Genomic DNA, 14,504 nt, shown 5'->3' on the forward strand with positions numbered 1-14,504 from the left:
TTTGCTTTCTTTGGAATAAAAAAAACTTTCCTCAAGCATTTTGTTAGCCAAAAGCTCATACAGATAGAACTGAAAGGCTTGTGCAGTTGTTTTCTCTGACTATTCTAAACATTATTTTAGAATGTTCACAGCATATTCAAACCAATATGCAAGATCTTGAATGGCAGACCTGAGGTAAATGCACAGATGTATAAAACTGTTTTCAGAAAGATGGTACAGAATGATATATTTGTTTCCTACTGTCTTTTTGATGTATGAAGCTTATTTATTTCCTGTGACCAGGGCATTTTTGATAACCCAGAGGTAACTCCATTCCTTCTCTTTCAAAGATGGATTATGGTACTGATTTTGAAACTGCTATGGAATTTGAATGTGCTTCTGGAATATTGCCATTTGTGGTTTTATTTCGAGAAATGCTGTCTATTACCTTTTAGGAAGGTTATTACTTAGGAAAGAAATAGTGGGTATTAAAAATAAGAGAAGTGTTAAGATAGGTTTACATTAGATGTATTTTGAGTAGCCTGAACACAACATCTAAAAAAGTGGACTTGCTGTTAATGTCGACAAAAGATTAGCGAAAACAGACTATATTAACAGAACTGTATCAGAGATAATGGGAACTGCAGATGCTAGAGAATCCGAGATAACAAAGTGTGGAGCTGGATGAACACAGCAGGCAAGCAGAATCTTTGGAGCACAAAAGCTGATGTTTCGGGCCTAGACCCTTCATCAGAAAAGGGGGATGCGAAGAGGGTTCTGAAATAAATAGGGAGAGGGGGGAGGCGGATCGAAGGCGAATAGAGGAGAAGATAGGTGGAGAGGAGAGAGACAAGTTAAAGGGACGGGGATGGATTCTGCAGAGGTGAGTCTAGGTGGATAGGTAGGAAGAGGATAGGTCAGTCCGACGAGGATGGACAGGTCAAGGGGGTGGGATGAGGTTAGTAGGGAGAAAATGGAGGTGTAGCTTGAGGTGGGAGGAGGGGATAGGTGAGAGGAAAAAGAATAAAAGGGAGGTAGGGATGAGCTGGGCTGGTTTTGGGATGCAGTGGGGAGAGGGGAGATTTTGAAGCTTGTGAAATCCACATTGATACCATTGGGCTGCAGGGTCCCCAAGCGGAATATGAGTTGCTGTTCCTGCAACCTTCAGGTGGCATCATTGTGGCACTGCAGGAGGCCTAGGATGGACATGTCATCTAAGGAATGGGAGGGGGAGTTAAAATGGTTCGCAACTGGGAGGTGCAGTTGTTTATTGCGAACCAATCATAGGTGTTCTGCAAAGTGGTCCCCAAGTCTCTGCTTGGTTTCCCCAATGTAGAGGAGGCCACAAAGGGTACAGCGGATGCAGTATACTACATTGGCAGATGTGCAGGTCGTCAACTGCTTGTGGAAAGTCTTCTCGTGGTGTTGGATGGGGGTGAGGGAGGAGGTGTGGGGGCAAGTGTAGCACTTCCTGCGGTTGCAGGGGAAAGTGCCGGGTGTGGTGGGGTTGGAGGGGAGTGTGGAGCAGACAAGGGAGTCCCAGAGAGAGTGGTCTCTCCAGGAGGCAGACAAGGGAGGCGATGGAAAAATGTCTTTGGTGGTGGGACCGGATTGCAGATGGCGGAAGTGTCGGAGGATGATGAGTTGTATCCGGAGGTTGGTGGGGTGGTGTGTGAGGATGAGCGGGATTCTCTTTTGGCAGTTATTGCGGGGACGGTATGTGAGGGATGAGTTGTGGGAAATGCGGGAGACACAGTCAAGGGCGTTCTTGACCACCGCGGGGTGGAAGTTGGGGTCCTTGAAGAACCAAGACATCTGAGATGTATGGGGGTGGAATGCTTCATCCTGGGAGCAGATGCGTTGGAGGTGAAGGAATTGGGAATAGGGGGTGAAATTTTTGCAGTAAGCTCGGTGGGAGGAGGTGTATTCTAGGTAGCTGTGGGAGTCGATGGCTTGAAATGGATATTGGTTTCTAGGTGGTTGCCTCAGATGGAAATGGAGGGGTCCAGGAAGGTGAGGGATGTGTTGGAGATGGTCCAGGTGAACTTGAGGTTGGGGTGGAAGGTGTTGGCGAAGTGGATGAGCTGTTCGAGCTCCTCTTGGGAGCATGATGCGGCGCCAAAACAGTCATTAATGTAACGGAGGAAGAGATGGGTGATAGGGCCAGTTTCGGTATGGAAGAGGGACTGTATCGGCGCCGCCTCTTGCTCCCCAGAGGAGCTCGAACAGTTCATCCACTTCACCAACACCTTCCACCCCAACCTTCAGTTCACCTGGGCCATCTCCAGCACATCCCTCACCTTCCTGGACCTCTCAGTCTCCATCTCAGGCAACCAGCTTGTAACTGATGTCCATTTCAAGCCCACCGACTCCCACAGCTACCTAGAATACACCTCCTCCCACCCACCCTCCTGCAAAAACTCCATCCCCTATTCCCAATTCCTCCGCCTCCGCCGCATCTGCTCCCACGATAAGACATTCCACTCCCGCACATCCCAGATGTCCAAGTTCTTTAAGGACCGCAACTTCCCCCCCACGGTGATTGAGAACGCCCTTGACCGCGTCTCCCGCATTTCCCGCGACACATCCCTCACACCCCGCCCCCGCCACAACCGCCCCAAGAGGATCCCCCTCGTTCTCACACACCACCCTACCAACCTCCGGATACAACGCATTATCCTCCGACACTTCCGCCATTTACAATCCGACCCCACCACCCAAGACATTTTTCCATCCCCACCCCTGTCTGCTTTCCGGAGAGACCACTCTCTCCGTGACTCCCTTGTTCGCTCCACACTGCCCTCCAACCCCACCACACCCGGCACCTTCCCCTGCAACCGCAGGAAATGCTACACTTGTCCCCACACCTCCTCCCTCACCCCCATCCCAGGCCCCAAGATGACATTCCACATTAAGCAGAGGTTCACCTGCACATCTGCCAATGTGGTATACTGCATCCACTGTACCCGGTGCGGCTTTCTCTACATTGGGGAAACCAAGCGGAGGCTTGGGGACCGCTTTGCAGAACACCTCCGCTCAGTTCGCAACAAACAACTGCACCTCCCAGTCGCAAACCATTTCCACTCCCCCTCCCATTCTCTTGATGACATGTCCATCATGGGCCTCCTGCACTGCCACAATGATGCCACCCGAAGGTTGCAGGAACAGCAACTCATATTCCGCCTGGGAACCCTGCAGCCATATGGTATCAATGTGGACTTCACCAGTTTCAAAATCTCCCCTTCCCCCACTGCATCCCTAAACCAGCCCAGTTCATCCCCTCCCCCCACTGCACCACACAACCAGCCCAGCTCTTCCCCCCCACCCACTGCATCCCAAAACCAGTCCAACCTGTCTCTGCCTCCCTAACCGGTTCTTCCTCTCACCCATCCCTTCCTCCCACCCCCAGCCGCACCCCCAGCTACCTACTAACCTCATCCCACCTCCTTGACCTGTCCGTCTTCCCTGGACTGACCTATCCCCTCCCTACCTCCCCACCTACACCCTCTCCACCTATCTTCTTTGCTCTCCATCTTCGGTCCGCCTCCCCCTCTCTCCCTATTTATTCCAGTTCCCTCCCCCCATCCCCCCTCTGATGAAGGGTCTAGGCCCGAAACGTCAGCTTTTGTGCTCCTGAGATGCTGCTTGGCCTGCTGTGTTCATCCAGCCTCACATTTTATTATCTCTGTTTAACAGAACGTCATTTGCGAATTGAAACTGTAATTCCCATGATACTTGGCATCCTTAACCAGCGAAATTTATGTTTGTGCACATAGGCTGAGCCCACCACTGTTGAGCTTCCAGTGCTGACACTTGCACTGAAGGGCTTTTATTTTGTTCTGTTTGATCTTCTCTCTATTTTCCTGAATTGCTTAAGGCTCTTTCATGCTTTCTTCCTTCCATCGTGCAAAGCAAACAGTTCAGAAATCTCTAAAACTCTCAAAAGAGATACCAGACTGAATGGTCACATGGCAATCAGCTTTACGTGCCAGGCACCACTGGACTTGAGCCCACAAGCCACAGTACCAGTGTAAACTTTTGAAGCATCCTGCTTCTTAACCTAGAATAAGGTAAAGCCCCAGTAAAAAAAAAATCCTTCCAATGTATTTCACATACAACAACTCACCAATCTACAGGATCTTTGCATTCAAATGATGCATGTGCTGTGATTTGTTCAGTTTTGTTCATTTTTACCATTATATTTTTTCATGAATGTTAATCTTTCTACTAATATTTATGATGCAAAAGAAAATTTTTCTACATGTTCCATACTGTGCATAATTATATCATCTAAATTTTACTGTGTACACTTTAGAATTTAGATGTTTCTGTGGTAAACAACAGAGCTTTTATCTAATTCATCAGATTTTCCAATAAAACGAAGAGAATCTAATTCTCTTCTGATCAAGTGAAAATCTCGAACGTTTTTATTTAATCTACAAATTAGTTCTCTAAGAGTCTAGCTTCAGGATGGCAAGTCCCAGGCAGAAACAACAGTGCTCCAGTCTATTTTTGCAGAACAGTATCCTTAACTTGTATATTAGTGGCTTTGATTTTCACCACCATGCTCCTGTCAGATTTTGCATATTGAAACTATGTGCATCCACAGCCCATGCTTTTCCATCCATCTATTCTCATAATAGGAAAATCATATGCCGGGGATGTGAAATTTTCCAATATTCTCCATAATGTCAGGAGTGCTGAGCAGAAAATCTTGGTGTTAATTTGTAAAAGATTTGCATTATCTTTAAGCAAACAATTATTTATTTTTTAACATTTATGTCAGTTTAGAGGAAGAGATTGTAACAGATGTTTTAATGTAGCACATATGTCATCATACCATGTGCTGTCAAGGAAACAAGTGAAACTGTGAGTAAGGAAGTGCAGCTCTGAAGCTTTCTGCAGCAATGCAGCTTCAAGAAGTCCAGGCCTAACTAATTAATATTTTATGTGCTTTTTCCAGGATAAGCTGTATCAATATTGGTTTTATACATTACCAGTAAATATTAACTGCACTCAAATGGTTGCAGCTATCTCGTGCTTTAAAAGGAATTGCTCTTTTACTGTAGTTGTTAAAGTTTACCTGCTCAATATAAAAGGGTTATCTGAAGATAAACCCTGCAATGCAAAGTAATTTTATTTGTTGAGTTATAAAAGACAAAGCAATAGAGTTGTGTAATATCAAAGGTTTCTGTTGTGGTGAGTCTGGAGTATTGAGTCACTTTTGTAGTCATTGTAGATGAAACATGGAAGGTTGTTTTTAAAAAGAATTTGAGAAATGTTTTCTGTTTCAGAAAATCCAAGGAGGACTGTTGTCAATAAATGCTGAAAACTTTTAAAAGCCCCTGTGTTCTCCATGGATTATGAGTGCATAATTTCCAAGAGTAGTTATCTCCCATTCACTCTGTTCATCCCATAAGAATATTGTGTGTATTTTAATGTACAGTGGAACATGAACAAATGAAAACTAACAATCATGTTATGTCCTTTAAATGGTAATCTTCTTAGGAAGAGCACTTGAGCCACCAACTGTTTACATTACATGGAACTTCCAATAGTCAAAATAAAGAACAGTTGCTTTGAATAAAAAGTCTGATCGTGATACTGTTAGCTTCCCAACCCAATTACAAAGTATTTCTGTTCTATACAGTGGTTCACCACTTGAACTGAACTATTCTTTTAATCAGTCTAAAATAAATCTGGTCAAATGTTGATTCGCAGTTGGAGCCTATGAATGCACATTGTGTGTTATCATGCTGCTAACTGTTAATAGCAACATGGTTCACTGTTTGGGTTAACATAGCCATGGGATTGCAGTTACCATACTCAAAAAGCCTTCAAAACTTATTGGAAATGGATTATTTCATTGAATTGAATAACTTGTTTGCAATGACCTTGGTAAATATATCAGCAGTTTATAAAGGAAGCAAATGATTGTCAAAGCTTTTTTTTAGATGAAAAATACAGAACAAATTCTTTACTGACATCTGCAGTCATTTATAAGAATAAGTTGAGTATATGTAACAATACTTTCTTTTGTGGTAATCCCTTTGTTTAAGTTTAAAAAATGTTTTAATCTATTTCTAATAGAAAACTAGCAAAGTAATGTAATATAATTTTTAGCACAAAATAAATGGTCTATTTCACAGGGCCATTTATTTCTGACAGGTGTACAAATTCCCTGAAATTCCAGAAATAATTCTATACATTTGTCAGCTGCTTCATTGTTAAACTAATGGATGTCAGTAACTTTAAGGAGATCCTAACACTTGCTTAAAAAAAGAGAAGTTGTAGAAAATTATGCACTGGTGTACTGCAGTTAAATTATAGGATGATGACAACCTTGACTATAATGCTAACATGCTCTTCATATTTTATGCATCTGGCCCACAATTAATGATTGATTTCCAAATCAAAATGTTCCCTGGACTTGTGTCAGAATCTTTAAAAAATTGCATTCAATCATATTTTTCCTCACCTTATTTTCTACTACTTTGGAATGGGTGCGTTTTGTCCGTGTTAGCTTACTTTTAGCAAAATAGATGAACAATGTTGAGTTATTTTTTTAAAAATTTGGTAGAAGTTTTTGTGATATGGAATTTTAAAAACCAAATGAGCTTCTTCATGAATGTCAAAGAAGGTGTTATAAGTGTCTGCACAAACTCCAAACAGATATTTGTTATCAGCAATCATCTTGGTCCAAATTATATTATAACAGTAGCAGTTTATCACTGTACAATAAGCTAATGTACCACATGCAATAAATGAGCAATTTACTTTATAGAATCTCTGGCTAGGACAGTGACTTATAACTTTTTTTAACCAATGTGACAGCTCCTCAGTCTGTAAATGCTGCAGGTTATAATGGTTATATATAAGTTATAATAGCTTCATAAACTTTCCCAAAATGTGAAAAATGATACAGGTTTTGGGGAGATGTAAACTCTCTTCAAGTGTTTGTAACATAATACAACTGACACCATAAATGGGTCTTTTTTGCTGTATTTACTTGTTATTATGTTATACTTGGGTGCAGTGCCACCTGGGGTTGGATTGCAAAATAACCTTTCTCCTAAAAATAAATATATCAAACGTGAATTCTTCCACCTTTTGGTCCCCATTTTTATTGGTGACAGTGAAATCAAGAAGTGGATTCTGCCAGTTATCCACCTTCAAATCACTTGCATTTTTTGGGCCTTGCCTTATCACCACTTGAGATCTGAGATTATTCCTTCTAATCTGTGTGGATGTGAGGCAATTGGGAAAAGGTTGCATCAGCTGCCAATAGCCTATGCAAAGGAAAATTCCTCTTAAAATGTGTGCATGCACAGACATGTGGCAGACTTAGAGGAATTATGCAGTGCAGCAAGCAAATTCATTCAGAGCACACTGGGCTGGATCACAGTTGGACAGTTCTTTTTATCTGCAGGGGTGTTGAGGGATATGGGATTTGGACAGGAGGCGGAGTTGTGGCCAAGATGAGATCACTCAAGATCTTATTGAATGCTTCAAGGGAATGTATGGTTTACTTCGGCTCTTTTGCTCATAATCATAAAGTACAGCAAATAAATTGAAATAAGTGGTCAATAGTGCTGCATCTCCATTCTTGGCTGCATTATGTTTGTACTGCATTTGTTGTAACTTAAATTCAGATTTATAAGACCAGAATCTCCTGATGCCAATAGAAATGAGGAGCATCTAAGCCTGAAGAGTTTAATTAGTGATTCCTGAAAGTGTTTTATTTTTAGAAAAGGACTGGAACAAAAACTATTATCCATGCACACCTGGACCTTCTTACTGCTTCGGAAAGGATGAAAACAAACTGGCAGTTTTACCTAATAAAAACTGAAAAAAACTGCGGATGCTGAAAATCATGAACAAAAACAGAAATTGCTGGCCAAACACAGCAGGTCAGGCAGTATCTGTGAAGAGAAATCAGAGTTAATGTTTTGGGTCCGGTGACCCTCAGAACAGTTCTGCGAAACGGCCACCAGACCCAAAATGTTAACTCTGATTTATCTTCACAAATGCTGCCAGATCTGCTGAGCTTTTCCAGCAATTTCTGTTTTGTTTGTGGCAGTTTTACCCACCCTCCTACCTCAGGTAAGGGCTTCTCCTGAGGATGTATGGTGGGAATACACTTGTGAGCAATAACATGGAGCAGTAAAAGTACAGACTGGGTCAAAGAATAATCAGGCATCATTTAAAGAGGATGCAGTCCACCAGATTCTCAAACTCCAACCTTTGACTCTACGGCCAAACAGATCAATTAAGAATATTACAGAGGAGCTTTGTGCAAAGGTGTATTTGCTTCTTCAAAGAAGCAACGAAGAAACTTTATCACCTAATCCGCAAGAACTCATAATCACACTCATCTGTTTGCACTGCTGCCTCTGTGGTTTCAGCTTTATCTTCCTCTTCATCATCTTTCCCTTAATCAGGAATCTGCAGGAAGGAAGGTTGGAAGTGCAAGCTATATGATATTGATCTCAATATGTTACAGAAGCTTCCCTAGGCTGCATGCCTTCTCCTTCATAGGATTTGATGTGCTTAAGTTTGGAAATTCCTGTTTGGTGGCTCGCTTCTCACAAGCAAATCCATTTGGTGCATACACTCCAAAGATCTGAGCACCTCTATCTGAGTGCTGTTTTAAATAATGTTATTTATGAGTCAGTCAGTGCCTGAAAGGAATCCCATAAATTATTAGTCATCAAATTGCTCATTTGCTGAGGCTTCTGACCAATCTAAAGATATTAGATCTTCAATGCTGAGTGAAAGCTGGCATGCTATGTTTTTTTTGGTATTCTTTATTGTTGCTCTCAAATTTCTAAACCTGTACTAGTTAGTTTTTTCATTCAACAGTTCACTTAAGTTTGATTTCTGAAAATTGCATTCAGAATTATTTTTAATGTTGCTCGCCACTTTATTGACTTCTAAAATATACATAAGAACATAAAGAGGAGCAGCAATAGGATATTCAGACTTTTTGAGTGCACTCTGCTATTCAAGGGGATCATGGTGAATCTTCCACTTCAACACCATTTCCTGCCCAATCTCCAAATTCCATATTTCTACTTTGCAAATATGTATCAATCTTAGTCTGGGCTTCCACTGCCCATTAGGGTAGAGAATTCTAAAGATTTGCTGCATGTGGAGTTTAGAAGAAGGTAGATTGAAAATGTTAAGAAATTTCTGTAAAGATTGATACCTTAATTATTTTACTATAGGTGTCTGGTTGATGAATTCTTATTTTTTTTACCCTACAGAGCTCACTTATGCAAATGAAGTGTATTTATTTTTGTACATGTTACATTAGAGCATGATGACAAAGTCTGAGATAATGGGAACTGCAGATGCCAGAGAATCCAAGATAACAAAGCTCTGTAATGAAGGGTCCAGGCTCGAAACGTCAACTTTTGTGGTCCTAAGATGCTGCTTGGCCTGCTGTGTTCATCCAGCTTCACACTTTGTTATCTGTGATGATAAAGTCTGTTCAGATTAGGATTAGCCATTCTGTTCCTCATCTCAAATCAGACTCCCCCAGTCTTGTACTGATTTCAAATTTAAGTTTACATCAGAAGTACCTTTATCCATTGTCTATTTGGTATATTCAAATCACCCAAATGATGATTCGTTTATAGTGAAATCCATCCCTTCCAACTGTCTCAAGCATTTTTTTTCAGGGTGACTGTTTACTTTGGATGTCTGTAGTAATCCATAAAGGGTCAAAAACAAGGCGAGTAGAACTTCCAATATTATCTGAAGCATTGCAATAAGTCAGCACTGAGGATGCTATGATAGAAGCCTATTTTAAAATTACAATTTGTCCAGTATAATTTGTACTTTAACAATTCTGGACATTCTCACTAAACAGTCTGTTTAATGCACAAGTCATTGACATTTGTGAATGTATAAGAAAATGAAGCTCGCCTCCCATGTGGCATTTTTCAAACTGAACCAGGTTTGAGCATGAGCTTTGTGAGAATTCTTAATCTTGTTATTAAATTCCTTAAATATGTCATACTTTTAAATCTTTCTACTATTGTGTGACTTTGCAAGTATCTGATAGGTAAGGCAGAAAACACAAATATTAAACAATTTGTTATGTTTGTCATTGCAACTGTTAACTAAGTAAAACAAAGTGATTGTCACTTTTCCCTTAAAAATATGATGCAAACATGTTTCAACATTTAACATTCAGTGCCTGGTTTTGTCCAGGTGGTCGATACCTTGACAATTCTAAGCACAGGTCTGATCAAATTATGTTGTTAACTTATCCATTGCAGTCGTCGCACTAGATAGAAATTTCTTCATTCTGAGCCAAGAGCAATTTACATGAAACATTTGACAAGCAAAATAGTTCTTTCTGAAATGAGCCATTCAGTAAGGTGAGCTTAAAGGTCTGGTGTTTGGCTACTAATCAAGTGCTTGAGTGCCAGAACTATTAAATATTCAGAGGAACTCCCTGCCTGTATTGGCCAAGCAATTTTTAAGCATGACAGCAGAGCAGCTTATATAATTTTTATGGACAATGATGTTACTAACTACTTCAAGTTTGAATAGTAGCACGCACAGAGTAGTTGTAGAACAGCGTCAATATTCAATGAAGACTTGGAGACATTCTTCATCCTACACTTGTGCTGGGAGTGGATTTGTGAAGGTATCAAAGATCATTTAGCAAATATTTAAGAATCAACAATGATAAAACAAATTGGAAATGGATTAACATTGTCGAACTAGATACAATGTTCAGTTTCATAGAAATTACTATTGATAAACAATTTTCTGTCATGATAGAATACATTCATTACATTGAAGTAAAATCTGACAGCCTTTTTAACACAATTCAATTTAACTTTACAGATGCAGCTCACCAGACCCGCTCTGGATCTGCTCGTCAGTACTACACCGTTCCAACTAATGGTCATGAACGGAGAGCACATCCAAACATTGCTGAACCTCCTAGATTTCATTCGCAGGCCAAAGGGAAAAATGTCCGTCTGGACTCACATTTCAGGAAAGCCACTCGGAAGAACAGTTTCTGTAATGGTGTTACGTTCAGCAACCGCCCAGTTCACCTTTATGAAAAAGTGCGATTACGGTTATCAGTGGTACTTCACGGGTGGAGTGGTGCTTTACGGTTTGGTTTTACAAGTCATGATCCCTCTCAGATGAGCTCTGCAGATATCCCAAAGTATGCCTGCCCTGATTTGGTAACCAGGCCTGGTTTCTGGGCCAAGGCATTACCTGAAAGGTTTGCTCTGAAAGACAACGTCCTTGCTTTTTGGGTGGACAGGCATGGACGAGTATTTTACAATGTGAACGATGAAGACCCTGTTCTTTTCCAGTGTGGTATTAATGTTTCAGGACCACTCTGGGCATTGATTGACATTTATGGAATTACACAAGAGGTCCAAATGCTTGGTAAGTATTCCAGCAATAAAAATAACATCTCCAATAATTGGAAAGATGAGGTGGTTTGAATTGTCTCATGTAATAAGTGCCTGTACCCAACATGCCTGTATTACAAGTCAATTACTTAAGCCCACTCACTTTGTCACAGCTGAGACCGAAACTTTTAACTTATGACCCACAATCTATACAAAAAACCAATATTGGTGCAGCTTGCTTACAAGTGTACCACATCAGTGTCAGAAATCTGTTGAGTAACATTCTGTGTTTCCAACTAGTAAAATTACCATCCTTTATTCTTTTAGCTGTCTGTTTTTCTCTAGCAAAAGGTCCATTGGCAATGGTGGTGTAAGATGGTGTCTCAGCCATCCAATTCAATATAATTTTGGGAAAGTCGGCCATAGCTGACCAAAGTTTAGGACTTCATTATTTGAGCTTTTGTCTGGAGCCTCTGTAAGGATCTGAGATCATATGGTGTCTCAGCTCATAGGAATCACACCAGATATTTTATTCAGTAAAACATGTTGAGAGTTAAAACAGCATTTTGAGGTTTTCTTTTCCTTTGCCTTTAACTCTGAATTTCAAGTCACACCCCTGTATTTGCAACCTCCGTCATGCTTTAGTTCTGCCATTGAGCACAAGCCAATTGAAACAATTTTTTTTTGATTTTTGTAAGTTTCAGGTTAGTAGCCCTGCCTTGTTCCCAATGAGTGAGGAAGTAGTCTAAATTCTCCATAATAATATGTGCTTTCTTACTAAAATCATATAAAAGTTTGTGTAAATAAGCAGTATGTTTTGTTTTGAGCTTAGCACGTAATTGTTACATTAAAATGAAACTGTGTTGGTAGCATCCAAGATAAAAAAATGTAGAGCTGGATGAACACAGCAGGCCAAGCAGCATCTCAGGAGCACAAAAGCTGACGTTTCGGGCCTAGACCCTTCATCAGAGAGGGGGATGGGGTGAGGGTTCTGGAATAACTAGGGAGAGAGGGGGAGGCGGACCGAAGATGGAGAGAAAAGCATAATTGTTTTCAGCACAATTCCTAAATGTTAATCTAAGGTGAAACTGGTATTGGAAACATCAAGTCATTGTCTGCCCAAGTGACTTGCACGCGGTATACTCTGCAAGACATTTCTACAAGTGATTTAAGATTATGTATTTAGTTGATGGACTTTTACAAGTCACAATTTGATCTGGATTTTTCCAGGAGTAGCAGATTGACAATCAAATTGCCACTCCACTCCCACTTTTTCCTTTAAGACTCTTCTAGCCAGAAATTCTGATTATGGCTCCTTCAGATTTTTGAAGCATTCCTTAAGTTTAACAGGGCTGTTTACGTGCAGGAAAATCAGGGGTTTGATGGCTTGTAATCAAATTGTGGCTCTTTTCTCATGGCTGTAGTTGTCATATTCTATGATCTACTTGTCCAGCAGCACAGACAGATACTTTGCCAGGTCCTGTCAAAGGGTAAGGACATAAGCTAAGTCTACGAGATGAGTACGAAAGCAGAAACTACTGGAGAAACTCAGCAGGTCTGGCAGCATCTGTGGGAAATAAACAGAGTTAACATTTTGAGTCCAGTGTCCCTTCTTCAGAATTGATAGTAGCTAGGAAAATCTGGCATTGATGCTGAAGCCGAAGTAGCGGAGGGGAAAGGGGAGAGATGAGTGGATAGGTGGAGATGGAGTCCAGAGAGAAAAATAAATGAAAGTTTTAAGTAAGCATGGAAATCATGGATAGCGGACCAGCACAGAAGAAAAGCTGAATAAAAGATAAAAGAGCTAAGTGTGGGAAAGTAGGTCAGTTGGACCGATAACAACCCGGTATAATATGATAATGGGCCTAAGAGAACGTGGGAATGGGTGACTGTGCTAAAAGTGACCTGTATCATAACACGGCCGAGTGTGGGGTGAGTAAAAAACATGGAAGGATAGAATCAGGGTCTGATTGAACTCGATGCTGAGCCCTAGAGGCTGTAGGGTCCCCAGGAAGAAAATTAGCTGTTGTTCTTCAAGCTTCAAGGAGTGTACCTGAGTGTCCAATAGGGATTGGATTCTGCGGAATGCTGCTAAAGGAAGGGAGGGGAATATGTGTTTGGTTGTGACATCTGGTTTGCAGGGATGGAAATGATGCTTACAGTCTATCTGATGTGGAGACTGGTAGGATGGTAAATGAGGACCAAGGGAACCCTGTTTATTGTGGGAGGGAGGGGAAATGGTGAGGGCAGAAGTGTGAGAGATGTGTCAGACATGGCTAAGGGCCCTGTTGAGGAACATGTGGACATTTCAGAGCCCCCCCGAGGAAGGTGGCATCGTTAGAGCAGATGTGATAGGGATGGAGAATCTGGGAGAATGAAATGGCCTTAACAGGAAGCAGGCTGTAAGTAAAGGTAACTGTGGGAGTCATGACGTTTGTGGTGGACATCGGTGGCCAGCCTAGCCCAGAAATGGAAACAGGGATGTTGAGGAAGGGAAGGGAGGGCTCATTGGAAATTGGAAGCGAAATTTATCATTTTTGCCAATTCTGGATGAAGGAGGGAGGCACCACTAATGATATCATCAATGTTGTGGGTTGGGGGGAGACGCAGATTAAAACAGGAACTAGGAATGTTCCATATACACCATAAAAAGAAACAGGCATAACTTGGGCCCATTTGGATACCCATGGCCAGCCCTCTGACTTGAAGAAAGTGAGAGGACTTAAAGGAGAAATTGTTCAAACTGAGGACCCATAGGCCTGGCAGAGGAGGGTGGTGGCGGATGGGGATGGTTCTGACTTTCTTTCCAGGAAGAAGTGGAGAGCCCTGAGGCCATCCTGATTGGAGGATGCATGTAAAGGGATTGCACACAGCTGGAAATTTTGCAACTGATGTAAAGGTGACAGATCCAGCAGTGAACAGGGAAAATAACAGTTGGATCAGGGACTGAGGAGTGGAAAAGGGACTTCAGGAGGGTGCAGTTGGGGTGCCTGTTTAATAGACATCCACAAGCCAGATTAGGTTTTTAATCTTCTTCCTTTCCCTGGGCAACTGTTAACTCTGATTTAAATCGATGCTTTTGGAGGGTACCAATTTCAATTTCCCAGACAGTTTCCTCTGAGTCTTAGGAGCAGG

The 14,504-nt window shown here is 41.5% G+C and overlaps 1 protein-coding gene across 3 annotated transcripts in view; it reads left to right on the forward strand.

The window, feature by feature from the left end:
- The window catches only part of neurl1b (neuralized E3 ubiquitin protein ligase 1B), a 419,935-nt gene that overhangs the window by 364,368 nt on the left and 41,063 nt on the right, over positions 1-14,504 (forward strand). For 2 of the 3 annotated variants that reach the window (XM_048543833.2, XM_048543834.2), the window contains exon 2: positions 10,843-11,403. The exons of the other annotated variant lie outside the window; for it this stretch is intronic. In XM_048543833.2, the coding sequence (XP_048399790.1) occupies positions 10,843-11,403 (561 nt within the window). The remainder of the gene's footprint in view (positions 1-10,842; positions 11,404-14,504) is intronic. 3 annotated transcript variants of the gene reach the window in all.

This window comes from Stegostoma tigrinum, chromosome 13 (assembly GCF_030684315.1).
Source record: "Stegostoma tigrinum isolate sSteTig4 chromosome 13, sSteTig4.hap1, whole genome shotgun sequence".
Classification (NCBI taxonomy): domain Eukaryota; kingdom Metazoa; phylum Chordata; class Chondrichthyes; order Orectolobiformes; family Stegostomatidae; genus Stegostoma; species Stegostoma tigrinum.